At 52.5% G+C, this 22,848-nt stretch overlaps 1 protein-coding gene across 1 annotated transcript in view; it reads right to left on the bottom strand.

Annotated features, from left to right (window-relative positions):
- Positions 1-22,766, bottom strand: part of SAMM50 (SAMM50 sorting and assembly machinery component) — a 33,007-nt gene extending 10,241 nt beyond the window's left edge. Inside the window, exons 1-12 of the mRNA XM_042993490.1 lie at positions 22,563-22,766; positions 18,216-18,326; positions 14,997-15,098; positions 13,236-13,323; positions 11,285-11,391; positions 10,302-10,432; positions 9,974-10,061; positions 8,616-8,744; positions 8,117-8,188; positions 7,324-7,410; positions 4,689-4,759; positions 2,426-2,493 (exon numbers count right to left, since the gene is read on the bottom strand). Coding sequence (XP_042849424.1) covers positions 2,426-2,493; positions 4,689-4,759; positions 7,324-7,410; positions 8,117-8,188; positions 8,616-8,744; positions 9,974-10,061; positions 10,302-10,432; positions 11,285-11,391; positions 13,236-13,323; positions 14,997-15,098; positions 18,216-18,326; positions 22,563-22,583 — 1,075 coding nt within the window. The 5' untranslated portion in view covers positions 22,584-22,766. The remainder of the gene's footprint in view (positions 1-2,425; positions 2,494-4,688; positions 4,760-7,323; positions 7,411-8,116; positions 8,189-8,615; positions 8,745-9,973; positions 10,062-10,301; positions 10,433-11,284; positions 11,392-13,235; positions 13,324-14,996; positions 15,099-18,215; positions 18,327-22,562) is intronic.
- Positions 22,767-22,848: the final 82 nt, after the last annotated feature.

Here is a 22,848-nt window from a genome sequence, read left to right as displayed (position 1 = left end):
TGAGGCTCATTCCTGCGTATTCGGCCAGGGGCTCTTGCTCACTCGGCCTCCTCACTGGGTCATAGTCCACGGGGTGAAGATACCACTATTGCTCACCCACTCTAGGGTCGACGGGCATTTGGTTTCCAGTTCTCAGTCTGGAGTTGTTATTAACAGTCCTCGCACATTTTAGGCTCTTGATACGGACTATGAAATAGCAAACTACTTTCACTAAAAGTTATACAATTTACGTTCCTGCCCATAGACTCTTCCCAATGGTCTAGCTGATTGGGAACCATGTGGACTGTCATTGTGTTTTAATTTTCAGGCACATGATAAACTCCTAAACTTCCATAGAGTCACTATATAGTACTTCCTTGTAATGAAAAGGATAACACTACCCCTGATGTGTTACTTCTCTTTAAAAAAAATGACACACTAATAAACTACTCTAAAAACAAGTGACAAGAAATGTATACTCTGTCCAAAAATTTAGGCACAGGGCAGCCATTATTTGTCACACTATAGAACGGAGACAACAAAGATACTAAAAGAACAGTTCAGAAAATCAGGGCCCAATACTTTGTAACGGAATAGCACACATCCGTTTAAATGATGTTTTTCAAGTTTTTAGTAACGTGCGGAAATACCTCGGATAGAGTGTCAATGTCGGAGAGGGTTCTAGAAAACAGGAATTCTCACACCCTGCGGCACAAGTGTGGCTGAAACGGGCTTCCCAGAGAGCAAAGCAAAGCTTTAAAATATTCAAAATCCTTGACCTAGCAATTCCACACCTACACCTTCACATCATAGAGTAAAACTTAGGAGCACAGAGACTCGAGCACAGAGTCTCAGCTTATTCACGGATACACTGTTTCCTAATCGTGCGAAAAAAGACGACCTGAATGTCCAACGCTTGGGACGTGGTCTGGGAAGATGAGAGTATGGCAACGGGATGAGATGCGCGGCCGTGAAAACCGACCAGAGCTTTGTCTCCCCGACTCACCGCTCGCGGGCGTGCAAACGCCGTGCCGCCTTCTCGGAAGACGGTCTGGCAATCTCGTACGAAGGCAACACACTGTTCCCCTCTGACCCAGCAACCGCTCGAACTGCTATTTCCCCAGGTCAGTCGAAGGCTGTGGTTTTATGTCCAGACAAAACCTGCCCGCGAACGGAGACGGCGCAGACACGCAAGGAAGGCCGCTCAGCAGCAGAACGACACGAGCAAACGCGCCGTAAGAGACCCAGAGGAACCTCGGGGAGGCCGGTGTGAAAGGGGCGCGTACTGTAGGATTCCAACTACGCGAGCCTCTGGAAAAGGCCGAACCGTGGAGACAGGAGGCGGCTCGGGGGTCGTCAGGCATGGGGCGGGGGAGGGTGGAACTCTGGAGGGCGCCGTAACGGTGGCTGCGTGCCAGAACCCACGGGACGCCACAGCACACAGCGGGAGCCCGAATGCGGACGGGGGATTTAGTGAGAATGCGTCAGTGCTGCCTTACGACGGCAACTTGACCTCGGGGTTGTGAGTTCGAGCCCCACGCTGGACGCGGAGATGACTTGAAAACTAACGCGAGACGCCGGTCATCGAGGACGCTAGGGGACGGACGTGGAAACTCTCTGTACCTTCTGCCCAACTTTTCTGTGAACCTCAAACTGCTCCCAAAGACAAAATCTACTCATTTAGAAAAGTTACAGTATGTTTAGTAAGACGAACAAAAAAAAGACGAAGGTTATTAAAAACGACGCAGCACTCGTTCCCGTAAAACTCTTCCTCGTACGCGTTCCTGAGGGCGGTGGGGGGAGCAGGTTGGAACGCAGCGGGCGGACGGACCAGAACACCGGCGCGAAGGGTGCTTGTTCAGACGACGGACACTCACGCGTATCGCGTGTCATCGCTGGGGAGCGGGACCACGGGTCGGCGCGGAGCGTTTTTTCCCTTAGATTTTCTCATTTTTCCGCAGTTCCCTCAACAATTACCTGCCCGCGCCTGCCGTGGGATACACGCCGTGTCAGGTGTGAATTGCGCCGTGGGGAAACGGGAGCGTGTGATGCTGTGGGAACCGGAACAGAGCTGACCCCTGAACGACACGCTGCGAGCCGTGCAAGTGCACTTACACACAAGTGTTCGCTAAGTACAGTTTTGTAAAAGTGTTTCCTCCTCCTCACGATTTCCTTCACAACCGTCTCTTTTCTGCAGCTTCCTTTAGCGTGAGGATAGAGTACGTGAGACACACGACCTACAGAGTAAGTGACGACTGACTGTTACCAGTGAGGCCTCCGATAGGCCATTCGTCGTGGAGTCTTCGGGAAGTCCAAAATTATGCTCAGATCACCTGCGTGGGGGGGTGGGGGGGGGGCCGCTTTGTTCAAGGGTCTGGCGCGCACGCTTTCAAAAATGTGACATGACCCTAATTTCGGCGCGGCGGTACCGTGAGCAGACACTGACCTTCGCTCTGTGGCCCCACGCTGTGCATGCTGAACCCACGCACACTGGTCGGTCCTCCGAGGTAAAACCTAGAGCAGAATGGCAGATGTCACGAGGGGCGCCTGGGTGGCTCAGTCGGTTAAGCATCCGACCTCGGCTCAGGTCACGATCTCACAGTCCGTGAGTTCGAGCCCCGCGTCGGGCTCTGGGGTGACAGCTCAGAGCCCGGAGCCTGTTTCGGATTCTGTGTCTCCCTCTCTCTCTGACCCTCCCCCGCTCATGCCCTGTCTCTCTCTGTCTCAAAAATAAATAAATGTTAAAATAAAAAATTAAAAAAAAAAAAAAAGAATGGCAGATGGCACAAGAAAGTCACCAGGGGAAAACCTACAAGCTACAATGAAATGCAGAAAACACTCGAGTCACTCGAGTGAGGCTCACGTCTGCTACTGGATTATCAGCGACACTGTCACCTGGCAAAACTTTGAAGGACTGGGAAGACGCACAGGAGTACTGGGGCATTTCATAAAAATCTAAACAAACACCTCAAACTTCTGGGGGATATAAGTGAGATAGGAGGCACAAATAAAGACCTCTCTATAGAGACGAGGGACAGTGTGGACTGTCCGTTATAAAGGAATTATCTACTGTCTATAAGAATTCATTATGTCACAGCTCTGTTTCAAAACCACCTCCTATGTGCTCAGTGTGACATTAACTTTTAAAAAGGCAAGACAAAAATTATACAATAGTACAATCCCAACTTACAGAAAGCAAAAAATAATACTAAAAGAAAACAGACCAAAATAGAATTATTGTTACTCTCGGGGCGCCTAGGGGGTGCAGTTGGTCAACTGTCCGACTTCGGCTCAGGTCATGATCTCATAGTTGTAGGTTCGAGCCCCGTGTCGGGCTCTGTGCTGACAGCTCAGAGTCCGGAGCCTGCTTAGGATTCTGTGTCTCTCTAGCTCTCTGCCCCTCCCCTGCCTGCTCTCTCTCTCTCTCAAATATAAGTACACATTTAAAAAAATAATAAAACAAAAATAAAACAAAACTTCATTTTGTTCAAAAATAAAACAAAAAATCATATTCTTCACAGGGTTCCTTAGATGCAAACAATGAAACATTAAAATGTAGCTTCCGAACAATTTCTCATGACTTGGTGAATAATGGTTTACTCCACAATTTCTTTAAAACTTTTTAAAAAGCAGGGAGAACACAGGGGCACCTGTTTTGGCTCAGTCAGTGGAGTATGCGACTTTTGATCTTGGGGTTGTAAGTTCGAGCCCCATGTTGGGTGTAGGCATTACTTAAAACGAAAGTTTTGTTTTTTTTTTTTAACGTTTGCTTATTTTTGGTAGAAAGAACACAAGGGGGGTAGGAGAAGAGAGAGGGAAACACAGAATCGGAAGCAGGCTCCAGGCTCTGAGCAGTCAGCATGGAGTTCGATGTGGGGCTGGAACCCACAGACCATGAGATCATGACCTGAGCCGAAGTCGGTCGCCCAACCAACTGGGCTACCCAGGGGCCCCAAAACTAAAATCTTTAAGGGGCACCTGCATGGCTCAGTCAGCTAAGTGTCCGACTTCGGCTCAGGTCATGATCTCATGGTTCGTGGGTTGGAACCAGGTGCTGGCAGCTCGGAGCCTGGAGCCTGCTTCAGATTCTGGGTCTCACTCTCTCTCTGCCCTCCCCCCATTCATGCTCTGTCTCTCCATCTCTCTCAAAGGTAAACATTAAACAAATAAATAAATAAATAAAATCTTTAAAACAAAATGCAAAACAATTAAAAGCAGAGAGACCACAAAAGCGTATGCAAATTATAGTATGTTGACAACATAATGTGCACATGAACGCGCACACACACACACACACACACACACACACACACACACAAGCACACGTCCACAAATAACAGACTGGAAGGAAATAATTCCAAATGTTAACTCTGTTGATCACCGAGCAGGATTTTTTTTTTACTTCCTTAAATGTCTATTTTTACGTTTCTGCAACGCGTGTGAACTATATTCTCTCATGCTCAGAAGGGAATATAAGATTTTTAATACTATGAAGTGAGTTAACTCCCTCCCCATCAAAAAAGCAAAACATATTCAGCATGAGGTATGGTGGATATTTTGAAGTTAGCTTAAACATAAAAACTGAAATAAAATTTAAAATATTCCCTCTCCCAAATGGTTAAGGTTCTCTAAAAGCACTTCTAAGAAACCAACCAAAAAGAGCCAAAGGCAAGCATGTGCAAGATACCCACTCGCTCATTACTGCTTACCTGTCGGCAATACTTGAGGGCTTATCGCCAATGGGCACCAACATCCCACCCCAGAGAGATGCGGAAAACACCTGCAGAAACACAGACACACAGCCGTTTTCTTCCACGCCCCTTCCTGGCGACGAGCCCCCTGGGCTGGAAACCACACCAAGATCTGGCCACGAGCAGGTGCAGAGCTCTGCGCTGGGGGCTACACGCCGCGAACATCTGGCTTGGTGACAGTCTTTTGTGGATACTCCGAAAACCTGCCACTTTCAATTTCAAAGAAGACACAGGAACACAAGCAAACCCCAAGCCCAAAGCCCCAGCAGGGCATGGCTTCCAGGGCTTTGATTCCAGGAGGGGCGAGGCTGAGCGAGGTGGGAGACACGCCCCACGCGGCCAGGGGACGGCGCCTTTCCATGTGTCCTGATCTCTAGCGGGCCCTTTAAGCCCCCAGCAGCGCTCCCTGCTTCCTACGGGCGCCCGTTCACCCTGACGGTGACACCAAACTGGGCCTCCCTCCCGGAGGAAACCAGTGTCACCTTCACGGCGGTGCCCAAAGCCCTCTGCCACCTGGTCCAACCTCTGTCCTCCCTGCACTCTCCCTCCTCCTCCCCCTGTGTGGCCCCGGCAGACCCTGGCTCATCCTGGAACAGGCCCCACACAGCTCGTGCCCAGACAGCCTGCGGCTGGCTCCCCCGCTCTGCCCTGGGTTCTGCTGCCTCACCCAGGATGCCTTCCCGGACTATCTTACAGAAGACAGCACCCACTTGGGGCCGCTTTCTCTTTACTCTGTCGTCTCATTCCTCAGGACGCTCGCCGCCTGCTAAATTGTACACACACACGGACCTGCTTGTGGGTCTCCCTTCACTAGAACGTGAGGGGGCAGGAGCCGCGTTCTACTTCCTGAGGTACTTCTGGTGCCCAGACGGCGCTGGGCAGCCGATACAGATGTGGTGGGTGAGGGGTGGTGATGAGTGACACCTAGAGACAAGCACAGGAGCTGGGAGCACCGAGCAGGAGCCCCGACCTGGCCCGGGGGTCAGAGGAGGCCTACAGGAGGTGAGCCTGTGCCAAACCGTTAACAAGGCTGGGACGAGAGGCCAGCCAACAGCAGAGAGAAGGGACCCCAGCAGAAGACAAAGTACGAGTGCCTGGACGTGAAAGATCCTCGTCCTTCTGGGAGACGGGACGTAAGTTTAGCAGAGCCAAAGTACGGGGAGAAGGGGACAGAGATGGGACCACAGACTGCGTGCCCCGTCAACAGCACCCCCTTCACGCAGGACAGCGGTACCCCACGGCTTGCATTTCAGAAAGACCAGCACGTCTGCGGTGTGGAGGAGAAGGGGGAGCAGACATTGCCCAGAAAAGGACATCCCTGCCATGGCGGGAAAGAGCGGCATGGGATTTGAGTGACACTGAGCGGCCCGAAGAGGCAGGACCTGGCGCCTGGTGGCCTTCAGGGCGAGGGCTCTGAGCGGTCAGGGCAGTCAAGGGCAGTCAAGGGCAGTCAAGGGCAGTCAAGGGCAGCTGGGCGGACAGGTGTGTGAGCCAGCGGACTCGGGAGCCCGGGTCAGGTACAGATTTGGGAGGGAGGGAAGAGCTGGTTTCAGACGTGCCGAATTTGAAGCGTCTGCGAGGAGGAACACAGTCAAAAGGCCTGGCAGCACATGACGCGGGGGGGCGGGAGGGAGGACCGTGCCCAGCTCTGGGAGCACGGCACAAGGACGGAGCTGCAGCCCCAGGCGGGACGAGACGCCCCAGGGACCGTGGCTGTGTAGGACCTCTCGCCGAGAATCCAGGGGGAGTGTGACAGGCCACGACAGGACTCCACCAAGAGGAAATGGAGGGAGACCACTGAAACGACGGCACCCAGTGATGATGAGGTCACGGGCTGTGGCGAGGCCCGGGGAGGGGACCTGGAGCAGCTCACTGAACTGGACAACAGCGAGGCCACCGGACCAGCAGCAGCAGGAGAAAGGCAGGAAGGAAATTCAAGGAGTGATGAGCCCAGGCCTGGCCGGGAGCAGTGATAAGGGACTTCAGACACAGACCGGTGTATCATTTCATTCACGCTGGCTCCCCGAGTTTTACGGTAGCAAAGGGCACAGGTCGGGGGAAGGGGGGGCAGGGCACAGAGAGCTGTCCCCAGTCCCCGGGGCTCTGGGAGGACGGGAGAACACGTCAGGGGCTCCTGTGCCTCGGTCAGAATCCGGTCACTTACTCCCCATTCCTGAGCAAGTCAGGAGAAACCAGACCAAACTGGATTAAAGATCTAGAAAAGAAACTCCTGGAAGTGCCCAGAGCCCTGCAGACTCAGCAAAATAAGGTGAAGACTCAGAATTTCTAGGGAAGTGACCTTAGGAGGGAAAGGAGGCACATTCCTCTGTCCTCCATACACGTTCCCACGACGGCCCCGAGCCGACAAACGGGGAAGCTGCTCTCCTGGGTCCCGCATAAAATGGCTGACGGGTTCCTTATAAAGAGAAAAAGGATCGCTTCTCCCCAGAGTTTCCTCAACCCTGGCTAGGTTGAAAAGGTCAAGCACGAATGTTCTGCGCTTGTGGTCTGGGTCACGCCTTCACTACCTCGGACCTGAGCTCCTGACAACAGGGGACAAAAATGCAGGTGGCCGTTCCGGCTGGACACTCACTGAGTCGAATATGAGCTGTTTATTCAACTGAAGCTCGAAATCTTCTTTGATGAAGCTCACGTCCCCTCCGGTGTAGCCGGCCAGTTCCTGTGGGAGAAGAATTCGCAGGTCAAAACGGAGCAGGCAGACTTAGGCCCAGGCTTCGACACCACGTCACTGCGAGGGCTCTTTAATTTTGTTGTTTTGTATTTTTAAACGGGCAAGAGATCGCTTCTGTCTGTCTCCTAGAAGCTCGATTCTAGTTGTTCTAGAAGGTACCGGGGGACTGTCAGAAACGGAGAGGCCTCAAACTTAGTGAACAGCTGCACAGTGACTCCCGTACGTGAGCGAGAAAGACCGGCAGCCCGGCTCGTTTCGCCCAACCAGCGTTTGGAAAACAGAACTCGCCCATCGTGTACAATTCGGCCCGTCCCAGAAAAAATCTGATTTCTCGCTGGTCCTCTCATCCCGAAGGCCAGGCGGACAACCAGGGTGCCACCCGGCCGGCATCCACACTCTCTGCCTTGAGGTGTCTAACCAGTGCCAAGGGACTCATTCGGCCCACTCACAACCCTCCTCCCGGCCTAGGAAGTGACCCCAGCCCCGAGGCCAGAACCCCACCCCCGCTCCGTCTGTGGACGCAGGACACGGCACTACGGGGAACGGGTCCAGAGCCGACACCACCTCCAGCCGTTCTAGAACAATCTCCATAATTAAAGGAAGGCGCGCCGTATACAGAATGTGCCTCCCGTGTGGGGCTCTCTCCCCTCCCGGGTCACCGGCCAGCAGGTCACACGCTGCGAAGGAAGGGTACCTGGTTAACTTTCAGCAAAGCACCTCTCCTGGGCATGATGGAGGAATTCCGGGAGTCGATGACCATCGCGTGCTGGAAGAGACGCGCGTGCGCATCGGGCATTTCGCTGTGAGTGGGCGCGTCGGGCGACAAGGAGCGCTTCCTGAGCACCAACCTCAGACTGGGCTCCCGGCCGCATCCCTCGCCCTATCACGTCACTTCGTCGTCAGAAAATCCCTCTGGGAAAGCAGCACCTCGTCCCTATTTCACAGCTGAGGGGGCCCGCAGGGTGGGGCAGACCTCTCAAGGAGCTTGACCCTGACCTGAGTGACCTCTGCCAGCTTCCGGCTACACCCCAGGACCGGCTCTCAGGCACACCTCTGCTGGCACCACTGACGGTGCCCACAGTAACAGGGGCGGTGCCACCAGCCGCCCAACCCACGGCCCTCCTCGGTCCCCGGTGTCGTGGAGACTACCCTCCCAACGCCTGCGAATCGCAGTGGGACGGGGGAGCCCTTACCGAAAGAGAGGACTTCAGCGAGTGCCCGCTTTCCTTCCGCACGGCGAAGGACGCCGCCCTCGAGAGGCAGCCCAGCTCCCGCCACACGCCGTCCCACTTGACCGTGTGGCTGGTCTTCCAAATGGGAAACTGTAAGCACACACGGGGAGTCGTCCCCAGTGGGGCCTCAGGAGGAGGCGTCGTCACACGGCCAACCAGTTAAATACCTAAGATGCGTTATTTTGAACGGTGGGCAGGAAGGGCAGCGGGAGGGGATAAAGCGGGGGCACGGGAGAAGGATGGGGAGAAAGCCTGCGGTCCCTGGCACACTGCCGGTGGCCTCCGGAGAGGGCAGCGTCAGCCGGGTTTGGGGGGGGCCCTTCCCCACCCTGCACAGGGCGGGAAGGTGTCTGAGGGCTACTCCTGTCACACAGGGCAGGTGGCCACACAGAGAATCAAAAAACGGAGCTACAAATGCTCACGTCGCGTCCTGAGCCAGCGGCCGCCGGTCCGCCTCCGTGCCGGGGGCTTCCCCGACCCTGGTCTGTCTGCGAGGCTGAGGAGCCCGAGTGGCCAGCGTCCCCCGTGCCGACAAGGGCCGAGCGGCACGGCAGCGCTCAAGCCCCGGGGGTGACGGCAGGGCTCCAGCAGGGGCTCTCAGACCAGAACCGCCAGGGAGCAGGCGGGCAGACGCCCCAAGATGCTGCTTCGGCAGGCCGGCGGGCCCGGGAACTTGCATTTCTAAGCAGCTCACGGGCGAGGCCATGCTGCCGGTCTGAAGGCCGCCCCTGGAGAACTGCTTTTACTCAGCACCGTGTGCCGTCTTTCCTCGCTAACCGAAGCCCGAGCAGGAGGGGAGGAGGCGGCACGAGTGTAAAAAGGAAGGCAAAGAGGGCAGGGTCGTCAGGAAGCCAGAAAGTGGTCCAACGGCAGGAATGCCATTGGCTGCACTTCGCCACATCCTGCTGGAAGCACACTTCAGGGCGAACCAGTGAGGGAGGCCCTCGGGAACCTGAAGCGACCTTCCGCCTCTCAGAAGCTGTCGGCCTCAGCACATCCACGGGAGGATGAGCACACGGCCCCACGGGAAGCCAGGAGCGCGGCCGCCACGACGGAGCCGGGCCACTCTCTGACCCCCGGCAGTCCAAGCGTGGCCCGTGGCAAGGCGCCCAGCCGGGAAAGCAGCCGACAGCAGAGGGCCAAGGACAGAAGGTGACCCCGGCCGCGACGCGCACGCTGCGAGAGCCAGCCCGCTGCCAGGCCTGCCCGCCCCCGGCCCGCCCCCGGCCCGCCCCCACTTGCTGACTTTGGCAGTCAGCCACGCAGGCGCCTGGTCCCCCACGCAAGCGCACGAAAGGGAAGGGCGGGAGGTTACTCACGCTGTACTCTGCCGACACCCCTCTGTCCGTCTCCCGCAGTGAGCTCCAAGGGAACTGGCCGGTGACTTTATACAAGTTTACAGAGAAACTAGGAGACAACGGGACAGAGCTTTAACAGCTGAAACAGGGATTATAACTTGTACACGTTTAAATCAACAGACTTAAAAATACACTTCTGGGGTTCATCTTCAGGAGGAAAGCTACGGCACGCTGTGACAGGGCAGAAGCGTCAGCCGATCCTGTCAAGTGTCTTTTCGCAACCAAGGCCTCTACTTTAACTCTTAAACCAGCCAAGCCACCGTACTCAACGATCTATTTGGCTTCCTACTTTCTTTCGAAGTTTCCAGGCCGTGGTTTGAAGAAGGACAGGCCATACGAAGTTTCTTTCGTTCCGTAGGAAAACTGAAAAGTCACCTTTTCTGCACGGCCTAGAAGATTAGGGAGTTTGAGGCCAAGCACCTAAGAGGAACAGAAAGACAGCAGTGGTTTAAAGGGGAGGAATGGCAGCTGTTAAGAAGGACTCTGCCAAGGGGCCCTCCTAAACACAGGACAAAAATGCAGACTGAAGGGCTTGCCTTTCATCTGGAATTGCTTTTACTCATCAAAACACGCCTTTGTTGGGGGCGCCTGGGTGGCTCAGTCGGTGAAGCGTCCGACTTCAGCCCAGGCCATGATCTCGCGGTTCGTGGGTTTGAGCCCTGCATCGGGCTCTGTGCTAATGGCTCGGAGCCTGGAGCCTGCTTCCGATTCTGTGTGTGTGTCTCTCTGTCTGCCCCTCCCCCGCTCAAGTTCTGTCTCTCCTTCAGAAATAAACGTTAAAAAAGAAAAAACAAACATGCTGAGTGCATGTGCTCCCCACATACGCCTGATGACGACAGACAGGCCCTACTTGCTAACTGCAAAGCCGGGGAATCAGGAGAATTTGAACTAGAAAACTTAACACAAACACCCCCCAAATCATCCCTAATGAACCACTGACGTTACTATCGTCGTCAAACAATCTATAACGTAACTCCGGTCGGGATGGGTGAAGCAGGTGAGGAGCACCGGGGGTCCGGTGCGTGGGGCTGCTGAATCGCTACCTCGAGTGCCCACGCTAAGGTAGCACGGCACGTTAACTAACTGGAAGCATAATTAAATGAACGACTACAACATACTATGATCAATCCTAGGAAGATCGCTGAGAATCCACGCATTAGCCCGCAGAGACGGCGGTGTGTGACAGAGTCTTAAACCCACCCTCAGTCTTGAGAACCGGCACACTTTCAAAGCTCCTAAGTGAAAGTTCCACCGCGAGGAAGTACATCATACCATACTGCCTTCGTTGTTCCCAACCATGGTGTTGTAACTGCCCGTCAGTCTCCGCAGTTCGGTTACTTCAAAGGTAACGTCCAACCCGTTTGGAAGGGCGTCATCACCTAAGCGTACGAGAAATACTGGTCAGTAGGACAGCTAGAACCCGTGGTTTCACTTAGGTCCCACTGCTAACAAGGAGACAGAGCCTTCTGAAGTCAGTGTGCTTTACGATCTTCGGAAAACACACCCTCTATCTTTAAGTTTGAGAACACTCCGACACAAAAATCACAATGTGCTCCTACACCTGAAAAGCTGTGTCTGGCTCCTGTGGCAGAAGAGACCAAAAACAGTCAGACTTCGCTACAAGGAGGGAACTACAAGCAGCAGGATATCTCAGCACACGTCATTTGCTGAGGGCATTTGCTAGGGGTCCTTGAAAACACGTGGGGCCTCAGTGCAACTGACATTAAATGCAGAATTCCTGTGACCAGAGGGACCGCGGCAACCCCGAAGGACGACCAAGCAGTTCAGCACAAATTAAGAGGCAACTGTCCTCGTCCTCCTGCGGAGCCAGGGGTGCGGTGCCTGCGGGGTGATTAGAGTCTGCAGCTGCCTCGGTGCCCGCCACGTGCCCCGGGGTGCCAGGGAGCAGGGCCGAGCTCTGCAAGGCCTGGGGGCCGCTCACAGAAGGGCAGGACCCACCCTGCCACCCTGGCTGGGCAGCGGCCACATGTGGCGAGCTGCCTAAACACTGGATCCTCAGACACAGGCCAGGGTGCAGCCTTGGCACCATTTTTTTTTTTTTCTTTAAATCAATAGACTTCACTGTTGCGAGAGGCATTAGGTTTATAGAAAAATCAGGCAGAAAGTATAGAGAGTCCCCATAGAGCCACCCCCACCCCGACACACTTCTGTCTGCGATCATCTTGCATCGGTGTGGGACGTCTGTCACAAGTCACACATCAATAGCGAGACATCAGGAGGAAATACAGGGAGATCTGCACGGTCCCTTCTCGGTGCTGTACATCCTAGAGGGTCTGACAGATGGTTGATGTCGAGCACCCCCGCCACAGAACCACGCGGAACAGTTCACTGCCCTAACCGTTCTTTTTCACAACTTCCCGGGTAATTCTAGCGGGCAGCCGGCGCGGAGAACCCGACGGAGGCGCCCCCATGGACCACGTGCACGTCACGTTTACGACAGGCAGGAGAACGCAAAGGCTACAAGCTGCCAACAAGACCTGCCAGGAGGAGAGCACTCTGGAGTAGCAGCAAGGGCCACTTGGGTCACTGGGGCAACTTGAGCCTCTCTGAGCCCTGGTTTCCTTATCTGGAAACACGTTTCCTGCAACGACAGTAGTCCCGGGCCCGCGCGGAGGGCAGAGCCTCGCCCGGGGCTCTCCCCGAGGGCACAGAGGAGCTGGCCGCCCTGGCCCTGCTCCACCGGACTGGAAGGTCTGGCGCTGGACTCACCCTGGTACCCAGCACAGGGCCTGCCCGAAGCAGGCGCTCATCGGTCAAAGAAGAAACGTTGACTAGGTGGACAGGCTCGCACAATGTCAAACGGCAAACGAGCAAAAACGAAAAAAGTGAGATCTTGATTCCCGGCACCCTCCTGTTTAGAGCACACGTGTAGGTGGAACCTGTCTGCCAAGAGCCCATTCGGACACCTGCTGGGCCGGGCCACCCCGAATGAAGCCTGGCCCCCTTCCTCGCGATCCTTCTCAGAAGGCCTGCACCATCTACAGGTTCAGACGACAGTATCTTCAAAGTTCACCGGTCTTCCCTCAGCCTGACATAAAACTCACCACCATCATCCCAGCTACACCCCTGGGACGGCCAACTACCTATGTGCTCGATACACCTCCAGGAGCAATCTACGTCCGGCCACACGTACAGCTTTCGTGATCCCGCGGGATGGGCGGGAGGGGAAATCAGAGACACTAGGCCAACAACAGGTAGGTACCTTGACATGTGTCGATCAAAACATCCACTTGTCTAAATATTCCCAGGCGAAGCAATTTCTCCCGGGCTTCGTGAGATTTGCGCATCACCTGTGAGAGAAGGAAAAGAGACTGTCTTCCTCTAGTGGCCAGGACGGAGGTTTAGTGCTTGGTGCCGAGCCACCAAGAAGAGAGCCCCGCTGAGACGGGACGCGTGAGGGGACGGACGGACGAAGCACTGGAGGAGGACGACCAGGTATTTCAACCGGCAGGTGGGCATGAGTTCCACAAAAGAGCTCTCCATGCAGCGTCAAAAATGAAAGGTGCAGAAACAAAGCGGTTATCACGGAAAGGCTGCACAAGGAGCCCCAGCCCCGCTACCTCTGCAGAGCGAGCCCGGGGCCGGTGGGGGTGGGGATACCTACCTTTCACCTCAATGCCCTGGGGACCATCACACTGTGCTTATGTATTACCTTAATCTCTGTTTTTAATGTTTCTCTCTTTATTTTTGAGATTGCACGTGCGTGTCAGGGGGGCCAGAGTGGGAGACAGAGAATCCGAACCAGGCTCCAGGCTGTCAACTTTAGTCTTTTTTGTTTTTTTTTTTTAACATTTATTCATTTTTGAGAGTGAGAGAGACAGACCATGAGCAGGGGAGGGGCACAGAGAGAGACACAGAATCCGAAGCAGGCTCCAGGCTCCGAGCTGTCAGCAGAGGGCCCGACACGGGGCTTGAACTCACAGACCGTGAGATCATGACCTGAGCTGAAGTTGCTTACCCGACTGAGCCACCCAGGCGCCCCTAAATAGCAATTTCCTTAAGGTGAGAAAGGCCAAACAGCTGGGTACTGATGTGGGGAACAAAGGCAAAAAGGAAACGTAGATAGAACTAAAATTCCTTACCATCTGCAGCGCACTGACAAACACCTGAGGCAGGCAGAGTAGAACATTCCTCCAGGAGCTCCCTAAGGTCTCAATGTTAATGCTTTGCTGGAGGGAAAAGCCACCTTAGCTTGACCTCAGCCAGGCCTCCAGTATCTTAGGAATCCTCTTTAGCATCTGAAAGTCCTTTTGGAAACCCCCCCAACTCCCCCAGTACGTAACCAGTCACTCCTCACAATCCTGGGGCAGCTCTTTCTGCCCACGGGTCCTTGTCCCCACGCTTTAATAAAACCACCTTTTTGCACCCACGACATCTCAAGAATTCTCTCTCGGCCAACAGCTCCGAACCCCAACAGTTTCCCACATCAGGTACTGACAGGGGCCACCTGGAGGAGGCTGTTGGGGACTCTGCCCGGACATGTCCAATGTGGTTCCAAGGGCCGAGAAGGACAGAAGGCGCCCTCCAGGGAGAGGACCGGAGATGCTGACATCCAGGACAGAGACCAGGGGATAAACGGAGCCAAGGCCGCAAGGTGACAGCAGGAGTGGCTAACAGCGGAGCACCCACCACACGTGGGAGCACGCTGGAGCACCGAGCGGGGTGCCAGGGAGAGAGCCAGCCGTGGTGCCTACGACAACGCTGGGGGGCGGCGAAGAACACGGGACGGACCAGCCTCTGGGGCAGGAGGGACCAGAGGCGAGGGCGCGTGCAAACACACATTAGGTTTGCGGGAGGCGCTCGGGGGGACTGGGGAGGCTCAGCCTGGGCGCACCCAGGCTCCCCTTCAGGGTGGGGGGCAAGGTCACGCGCAGAGAGGCTGGGGCGCAGCTCAGTGGTTTGAGACAGACGCGGAGGTTCCTCGGGAGGGAATGGGAAACAGGGCCAAGCAGAGAGAACTTGCCTCGATAAGGTTTTTCGCCTTAAAAACATCTCCAATTTCACATATGATGAGATCATCTTTGGTTCTTCCGAGTCCATCAAAATGAACGTGTTGAACGACCACCTAAATGTGACAAAGGGACACTGATTGTCATTTTTTGGTTTTAAATGCCGTTTTGGTTTTTTTCCAATTGCAGTGGAGATAACATACAGTGTTATATGAGTTTCAGATGTATAGTGGTGATTCAACACTCCCACACATTACGTTGTGCTCCCCACAGTAAGTGTCCTCTTAGCCTCCTTCACCTATTTCCACACATCCCCCGCCCCCCCCCCAACCTCCCCTCTGGTGACCATCAGTGTGCTCTCCATGGTTAAGAGTCTGTTTCTTGGGGCGCCTGGGTGGCTCAGTGGGTGAAGCATCCCACTTCGGCTCAGGTCATGATCTCGCGGTCCGTGGGTTCGAGCCCCACGTCGGGCTCTGTGCTGACAGCTCGGAGCCTGGAGCCTGCTTCGGATTCTGTGCCTCTCTGACTCTCCACCCCTCCCCTGCCCACATCTCTGTCAAAAATAAACAAACTTAAAAAACAAAAAAAAAAACACCTCTGTTTCTTGGTTTGTCTCTTTTTGTTCATTTCGCAAATTCCACATACAAGTGAAATCATGTGGTATTTGTCTTTCTCTGACTTACTTCACTTAGGATTATACTCTCTAGTTCTGTCCACATCCTTGTAAATGTCAAGGTTTCATTCTTGTTGTCTGAGTAATATTCCAGTGTGTGTGTGTGTGTGTGTGTGTCCGTCTGTTGACGGACATTTGGGCTCCTTCCATAATTTGGCTACTGTAAATAATACTGCAGTAAATGTAGGGGTGCGTGTATCCCTTAGAATCAGTGTTTTTGTGTTTTGGAGGTAAATACCCAGTAGTGCAATTGCTAGATTATAGGTTAGTTCTGTTTTTAACTTTTTGAGGAAGCACCATGCTGTTTTCCACAGTCGCTGCACCAAGTTGCACTCCTACCAACAGCGCATGAGGGTTCCTTTTTCTCCACATCCTTGCTCACACCTATCATTTCTTCTGTGGGTGATTCTACGCATTCTGATAGACGTGAGATGACATCGCAATGTGGTTTTGATGTGCATTTCCCTGATGATGAGTGATGGGGAGCATCTTTTCATGTGTCTGTTGGCCATCTGGATGTCTTCCTTGGATGTCTGTTCATGTCTTCTGCCCATTTTCTAATTGGATTATTTGTCTCTTTTTGGTGTTCGGTTATATAAGTTCTTTGTCCATTTTGGATACTAACCCTTTATTTGCAAACATCTACTCCCATTCCATAGGTTCTCTTTTCATCCTGTTGATGGTATCCTTTGCTGTGCAGAAGCTTTTTATTTTGATGTAGCCCCAACAGTTTATTTTTGCTTTTGCTTCCCTTGCCCCAGGGGACCCATCTAGAAAAAAATTGCTACTGCTGATGTCAGAGAAATTACTGCCTGTGCTCCCTTCGAGGATTTTTATGGTTTCGGGTCTCACATTTAGGTCTTTAATCCATTTTGAGTTTCTTTTTTGTATATGGTGAAAGAAAGTGGTCCAGTTTCATTCTTTTGCACGTAGTTGTAAAAGGACACTGATTATTAGGTATGAGACACAGCAAGAGATCAAGGCTAAAGACAAATGTCTGAAAAGTCAGTCAAGGATTTTTTTTCAAGTTTAATGATCCACCCTTCTTCATTCCAGACTTTATTTATTTTCCTGCCTTGTTAGAACAACTGGTTATCTGAACCTATTTTTTGCCAGGTGTTTACCTCCTGTGACTGACACTTACAAGGTCTCTGTAGCCAGATGATCGCTGATGCTACGACCTCCAACTTAATAACTGCGCATCTTGCTAGAGTGCTTGTGCGCATTTCAAGAAGCATGATACATGCTGGCTCAGAGCCTCTCACCTCCCTGTCTGTAGATGCTTACTTAATTCATTTATTCAGTGACAGTGCACTGCACCGATTACCTACAAGCCAGGTCTTATTCTAAACATTGAGGGTATAGTAGTGAACAGGACATAAATTCCTGAGTCAACGGAGCTTACCTTCTAAAGGGGCTTGCAATAGACAAGTTTACAGTTTAGTAGATGGCAATGAGTAACAGAGAAATAAAGCAGAGATAATAGCGGATATTAAGGAAATGCATAACTGAGGGTAATCAGAATATTGCAAAAGGTCTTCATCATATAATCACTGAAAACGTGCTTACACTTCTGCAGCTGGATTTAAATTTCAAAGGGAGCAAGGTTTAGGAAAAGTTTCACTCTTTTTTCTGGACACAGTATAAACTTAATTATAATTTGGGTCTGTCCTTGAAATGCTTAGGTTTTTGTTTTGTTTTTTTAAATAACATAAATATAAAAATGTCTGTCTAAACTTCCCCAGGTAGAATGCAAACTGGTGCAGCTGCTCTGGAAAATAGTGTGGAGGTTCCTCAAAAAATTAAAAATAGAACTACCCTATGACCCAGTAATAGCTGCTAAGAATTTACCCAAGGGATACAGGAATGATGATGCATAGGGGCACTTGCACCCCAATGTTTATAGCAGCACTTTCAACAACAGCCAAATTATGGAAAGAGCCTATATGTCCAACAACTGACGAATGGATAAAGAAGATACGGTTTATATATACAAGGGAATGCTACTTGGCAATGAGAAAGAATGAAATCTGGCCATTTGCAGCAACGTGGATGGAACTGGAGGGTATTATGCTAAGTGAAATAAGTCAGGCAAAGAAAGGCAGATACCATATGTTTTCACTCACATGTGGATCTTGAGAAACTTAACAGAAGACCATGGGGGAGGAGAAGGGGGTAAAAAAAAGTTACAGAGAGGGAGCGAGGCAAACGATAAGAGACTCTTAAATACTGAGAACAAACTGAGGGTTGATGGGGGGTGGGGGAGAGGGGAAGGTGGGTGATGGGCACTGAGGAGGGCACCTGTTGGGATGAACACTGCGTATTGTATGGAAACCAATTTGACAATAAAGTATACAAAAAAAATAAAATAAAATAAATAAACTATTTCTCTAAAACCAGAAGCTATTTTTCTAAAAATCACCAGCCTTTCCAAAACAGTTGGCTATAAACTCTTCTTCAATGAAGGCACTGAGACAGGTCAATCCTCTGTCTCCCTGGGGCTCTATGGAAGCCAGTGTCCCTGGCAGTGACTTCATCAAGCACTTCAACAAAAACTCACATCTTTGTTTTCGAGAATCTCCTGTTTAGCCTCAGGTTCAACCTCAACAAACTCAGCTTCTTCTCCTAATGCCCCGAAATCAGGTCCATTGGCTGGAAGAGGCTCCAAACTCTGAAAGGGAGGGAGAAGACACAGTTAAATAAACTTACACAAAAACACAAAACTCTCTGGGGCGTCTGGGTGACTCAGTCAGCTGAGTGCCTGACTCTTGCTTTCGGCTCAGGTCACGATCTCACAGTTCAGGAGCTTGAGCCCCACGTCGGCTCCACACTGATGGTGTGGAGCCTGCATGGGATTCTCTGTCTCTGCCCCTCTCCTCTCGTTCTCTCTCAAGATAAATAAATAAACTTAAAAAAAAATTTTTTTTTTTTAGTCTTTTGAGTTTTGTCTTTAGATGGTGTTCCAGAAAGCTCGGTACTGTGTTGCCCTCTGTTGAGTGGAGGCTGGGGAGAACAAGGCAGATGTAAATACTGCTGACGTACAAGCCCCGGATAGGCAGTGAGCCCTTGGTGGCCAGTGTATTACTCATGACTGTGTCACGAACTGAGGTCTATGCGACTATGGCTGTTCGGTTCTGGGTACCTAAGGCCCATCTCAAGAAAAAAGTAGTTCAAAATAAGATGCCACATTTATCAAAGATAAAACAAATTGTTTTGGTGTTATAGAAATTACCCTAATTTTTTTCATCCAGATTGGATACAGCCTAGGATAGGATAAGTACGCTGGCAGACCAAGTTGCTAAAACATATTTTGCTGCGCCCTGAAAGTCTCATTCACACATTAAAAGGAGCTGCATATGTTCGTAAAATGTGCCAGAAAGCAGTCACTTGCTGCAATCTGAACTGACATCGTCTCAAAAGCATTAAAGCAACTTCGAAGTAAGAACTGCACAGGCTGTGCCTGGTATAGGACTTCCAGGGGGCCATGATAATCCAACAGAATGTTTGAGAACACACACACACGGTATTACATGTTTAATATGGGGACCTGCCTAACTACGGGGACTCCCAGGCCCTCCTGGGTATGGATTCAGGGCCAGTGTGGCACCGGGCAAATGCACAAATTTGCAGATTTGGAGGAACACTGTCCTACCCAGCATCTGGCTGCTCCTTGCTCCACCAATTCCCTACAAACAGGTGCTTTCAAAGCGCACAGAAGCGTTGGACTCTGCAGCGTGTGCCGCAACGGAGACTCTGGGACACCATCCCCTTTTCCCAGGCACAAGACAGACTCTCGTCGGGACGTCCTTCCTCCAGCACGTCACCGGTTCTCTGGAAAGGGAACGACCTGGCACGTCCTCTTTTCCACTCCTGCTCTAAAAGACTGTGATGGCCCTCAAGAGTGCCTGCAGACAGAGAATCCAACGAGATTCCTTAGCAGGGCGTGCGAGCGACCGCCACCAGAAGGCCCACACCTGCTCCTCCAAGTTCAACCCCCACCACTGCCCTGACCCTTACGCGCACGTCTGCACGCACCTTGGAGAAGAACTTTCTCCCTAAAACGATCTGCCTTAAGTGTCATGTATGTGAGCCAGGCTTCTTGGGGCAGAACCTGCCCTTCCCGTAGTGGGACACCTCTAGGTTCTGGAAGTCTGTGTTACTGCCTGCTGAGCACTGGGCTAACAGCCGGGGATGTAGCAGTGAGCAAGACAGACCGAGCCCTTGCCTCACAGCGGCTGAAGCGGGATATTTACGTGAGTGAAAAGGGAAGACCACGCTGGACAAAGAATAGATCATTTATTTCATATCGTCATCTTTTTGTTTTCGTTGTGCGATATTTTTTTTAATGTTTATTCTTGAGGGAGGGAGAGGGAGAGAGGGAGAGAGGGGGAGAGAGAGAGAGAGAGAGAGAGAGATAGGAGGAGGGGCAGAGAGAGAGGGAGACACAGGATCCCAAGCAGGCTCCAGGCTCTGAGCTGTCAGCACAGCACGCGGGGCTTGAACTCACGAGACGGGAGATCGTGACCCGAGCTGAAGTCAGACGTTTGACCGACTGAGCCACCCAGGTGCCCCTGTTGTGCAATATTTCAAAAAACTGAATCATCACTGTATTTCTCAAAATGTTAACTAATTGAAAAAGTAACTTTTCACCTGCACCATTTCACAAATATGCTTCCTGTATTTAAGTTTACACAGTGCAAAAAAGTATATTAAATTTGTGCAAACTGTGCAGAGTATATACTATGGTTAGGAACATATGCACGGAGTCACTCTATTCGATCTGAATGCTTAGCAAATACGCACAAGGTGCATAGCCCATTACGCAAAAAAAAAAAAAAAAAAAAAAAATTCCATTACAGTTCCTGAAATTTCAAAGCATGAAATATGGTCTACCAAAGATCTGCCACTCCCATTTATACCCTTTAATCAGAATGTCAAACTTTGGGGGCGCCTGGGTGGCTAAGTCGGCTAGACGTCCGACTTCGGCCCGGGTCACAATCTCGCGGTCCGTGAGTTCGAGCCCCGCGTCGGGCTCTGGGCTGATGGCTCAGAGCCTGGAGCCTGCTTCTGATTCTGTGTCTCCCTCTCTCTCTGACCCTCCCTTGTTCATGCTCTGTCTCTCTCTGTCTCAAAAATAAATAAACGTTAAAAAAAAAAAAATTAAAAAAAAAAAAAAAAAAAAGAATGTCAAACTTTGGAGGCACCTGGGTGGCCCAGTCAGTTGAGTGTCCGACTCTGGCCCAGGTCATGACCTCATGGTTTGTGAGTACGAGCCCCGTATCAGGTTCTGCACTGACAGAGCAGAACTTACCTGGAATTGTCTCTCTCCCTCTCTCTGCCCCTCCCCCATTTGTTCTCTCTCTCTCTCTCTCTCTCTCTCTCTGTCCCTCCCCCACGCAGACGGCGCACGCGCTCTCAAAAATAAATATTAAAAAATAAGAAAAATAAGAAAACAAGACTGATATTTATAGTAAACACCACCCGCCAAACATAAAATGCCTTCTCGCTGCGAATCCTGACCGAAACGTTCAAATAACACTGGCCGGTGGCATGTGCCGTTCAAATCAAAGAACATTTCTTGCCAACACATGAATCAAAGGAGCAGCAACGTTAGCGTCAAAGGAGCTCAATGAAAGCAGAGATTTTTGTCGTTGTTTTCTGAATCGCCAGCGCCTATAGCCATGCCAGGCACCTAGCAGACCGCCGGTAAATGTTAGGGTAATAAATGAGCGGAACGTTTGCTTTGTTGGAGAGGGATGCAAACCAAGTCAGATGCGGCTCCTGTTGAAACATCTAGAAACTTAGACTGGAAAAGGGTAAGGCAAAAATCCAAACAGCGCTCAAACGGGCGGCACAGGAACAAGATCAAGGAAGGCAGCGCGTCCAAATGAGGCCAGATAAGGAGGAGGTGTATGTAGCAAGTGGCCTGAACTGAGCTCTAGAAGATGGGACTGTGTCCCGGGGCGGGGGGAGGGGGGAACGAGTGTGGGGGTGGGGGAGCCAGGAGCCCCCGAACAGCAGGTACAGGGCAAGGAGTGTGTCAGCACAGCCACGGTGTTTCATTTGAACGCGTGATCTGTGAGGCCGAGTGAAGTCCAACTCCCAGGGCCAAGCCGAGGGGGCCTGTGCGAAATACTTGGGGAAGCTCACGGCCAACTACGGGAAACTTCTGAGCAGGACAAGTGAAACAATCCGTGTCGTAGGATAAAAGTACCGTTGAAGGCTGGGAGGTCTCACTTTTGGAACATTCTGAGGCTCTAACAAGTGTGACCTGGGCCAAGTACTCATTCTCTGGCCCTCAGCTAAGATTAGGACCAAGGAGAGCAGTTTGGCCAGCAGGCAGGACGCACCAAGGACCCAAGGACCTTCACCTATCGTGTCTTAATTCTCGCAACACACTGGAAAGTACTGTTCCCGCCTCCACTTTAAAAGGGGTAACTAAAGCATGGAGAGGTTCTGTCTCTGCACCGTTAAGCAGGAGAAAGGCAGGCTTCTAGACGGGTCTGGGCCGGAGGTCTTCAAAGGATACTTGCTCTAGGGTCCACCGCGCCCCCGGCAGGGGCTGAGCGGGAGCCTGCGGAAGCCGACCGGTAACCCGGCTCGGCTGAAGGTAGAGAAGTCAGGTCGTGCAGAGAAAGACTTATTGCTCTGCTCCAGGTCACCACGGAAAGCTCGCTAGTCCCTTCGGGGCCACTGCCTCGCTGAGCGACCTTGGGCAAGTCACGTCCCTCCTCTGGGGCCCGGTCTCCTGCTCGGCGGTCTTTGCGGCCTCCTTCCACCCGGCCTGCAGGCCGCGCCGCCCCCGGCGCCCCCGCAACTGGGAGGAACCCCGGGCGCCGCGGCGAGAGCGTCTCCCCGCGGTGCCTGCCCAGAGGTCACGCGGCCCGCGGGTCGCTGGGCCTCTTACCCGGGCGTGCACTGTCCCCATGGCTCCCTTTCCGGCCGCCGCCTCGCAGAGCTACCCGGACCCGAACGCGGCACGGCTGGCGAGGGCAGAGGGCGGGCCCGCGGTGGCTGAGCCGTCAGTCAGTACGACGCCTACAAGCCCTCGGACGGGGAGCCCTGGGGGCAGCCATGATAACCCGCCCCCGGCTCACGGTCTTTCCGCTCATTGGCCCTTAGGAGCCCATGACCCGGATGTTCGCACGGACCCCGGGAAGTCCCGCGGCCTGGAGACTGCGCAAGCGCGGAGC

This window comes from Panthera tigris, chromosome B4 (genome assembly GCF_018350195.1).
Source record: "Panthera tigris isolate Pti1 chromosome B4, P.tigris_Pti1_mat1.1, whole genome shotgun sequence".
Classification (NCBI taxonomy): domain Eukaryota; kingdom Metazoa; phylum Chordata; class Mammalia; order Carnivora; family Felidae; genus Panthera; species Panthera tigris.
The sequence above is the reverse complement of the archived record's forward strand: the minus strand, read 5'-3'. Positions and strand labels throughout refer to the sequence as shown.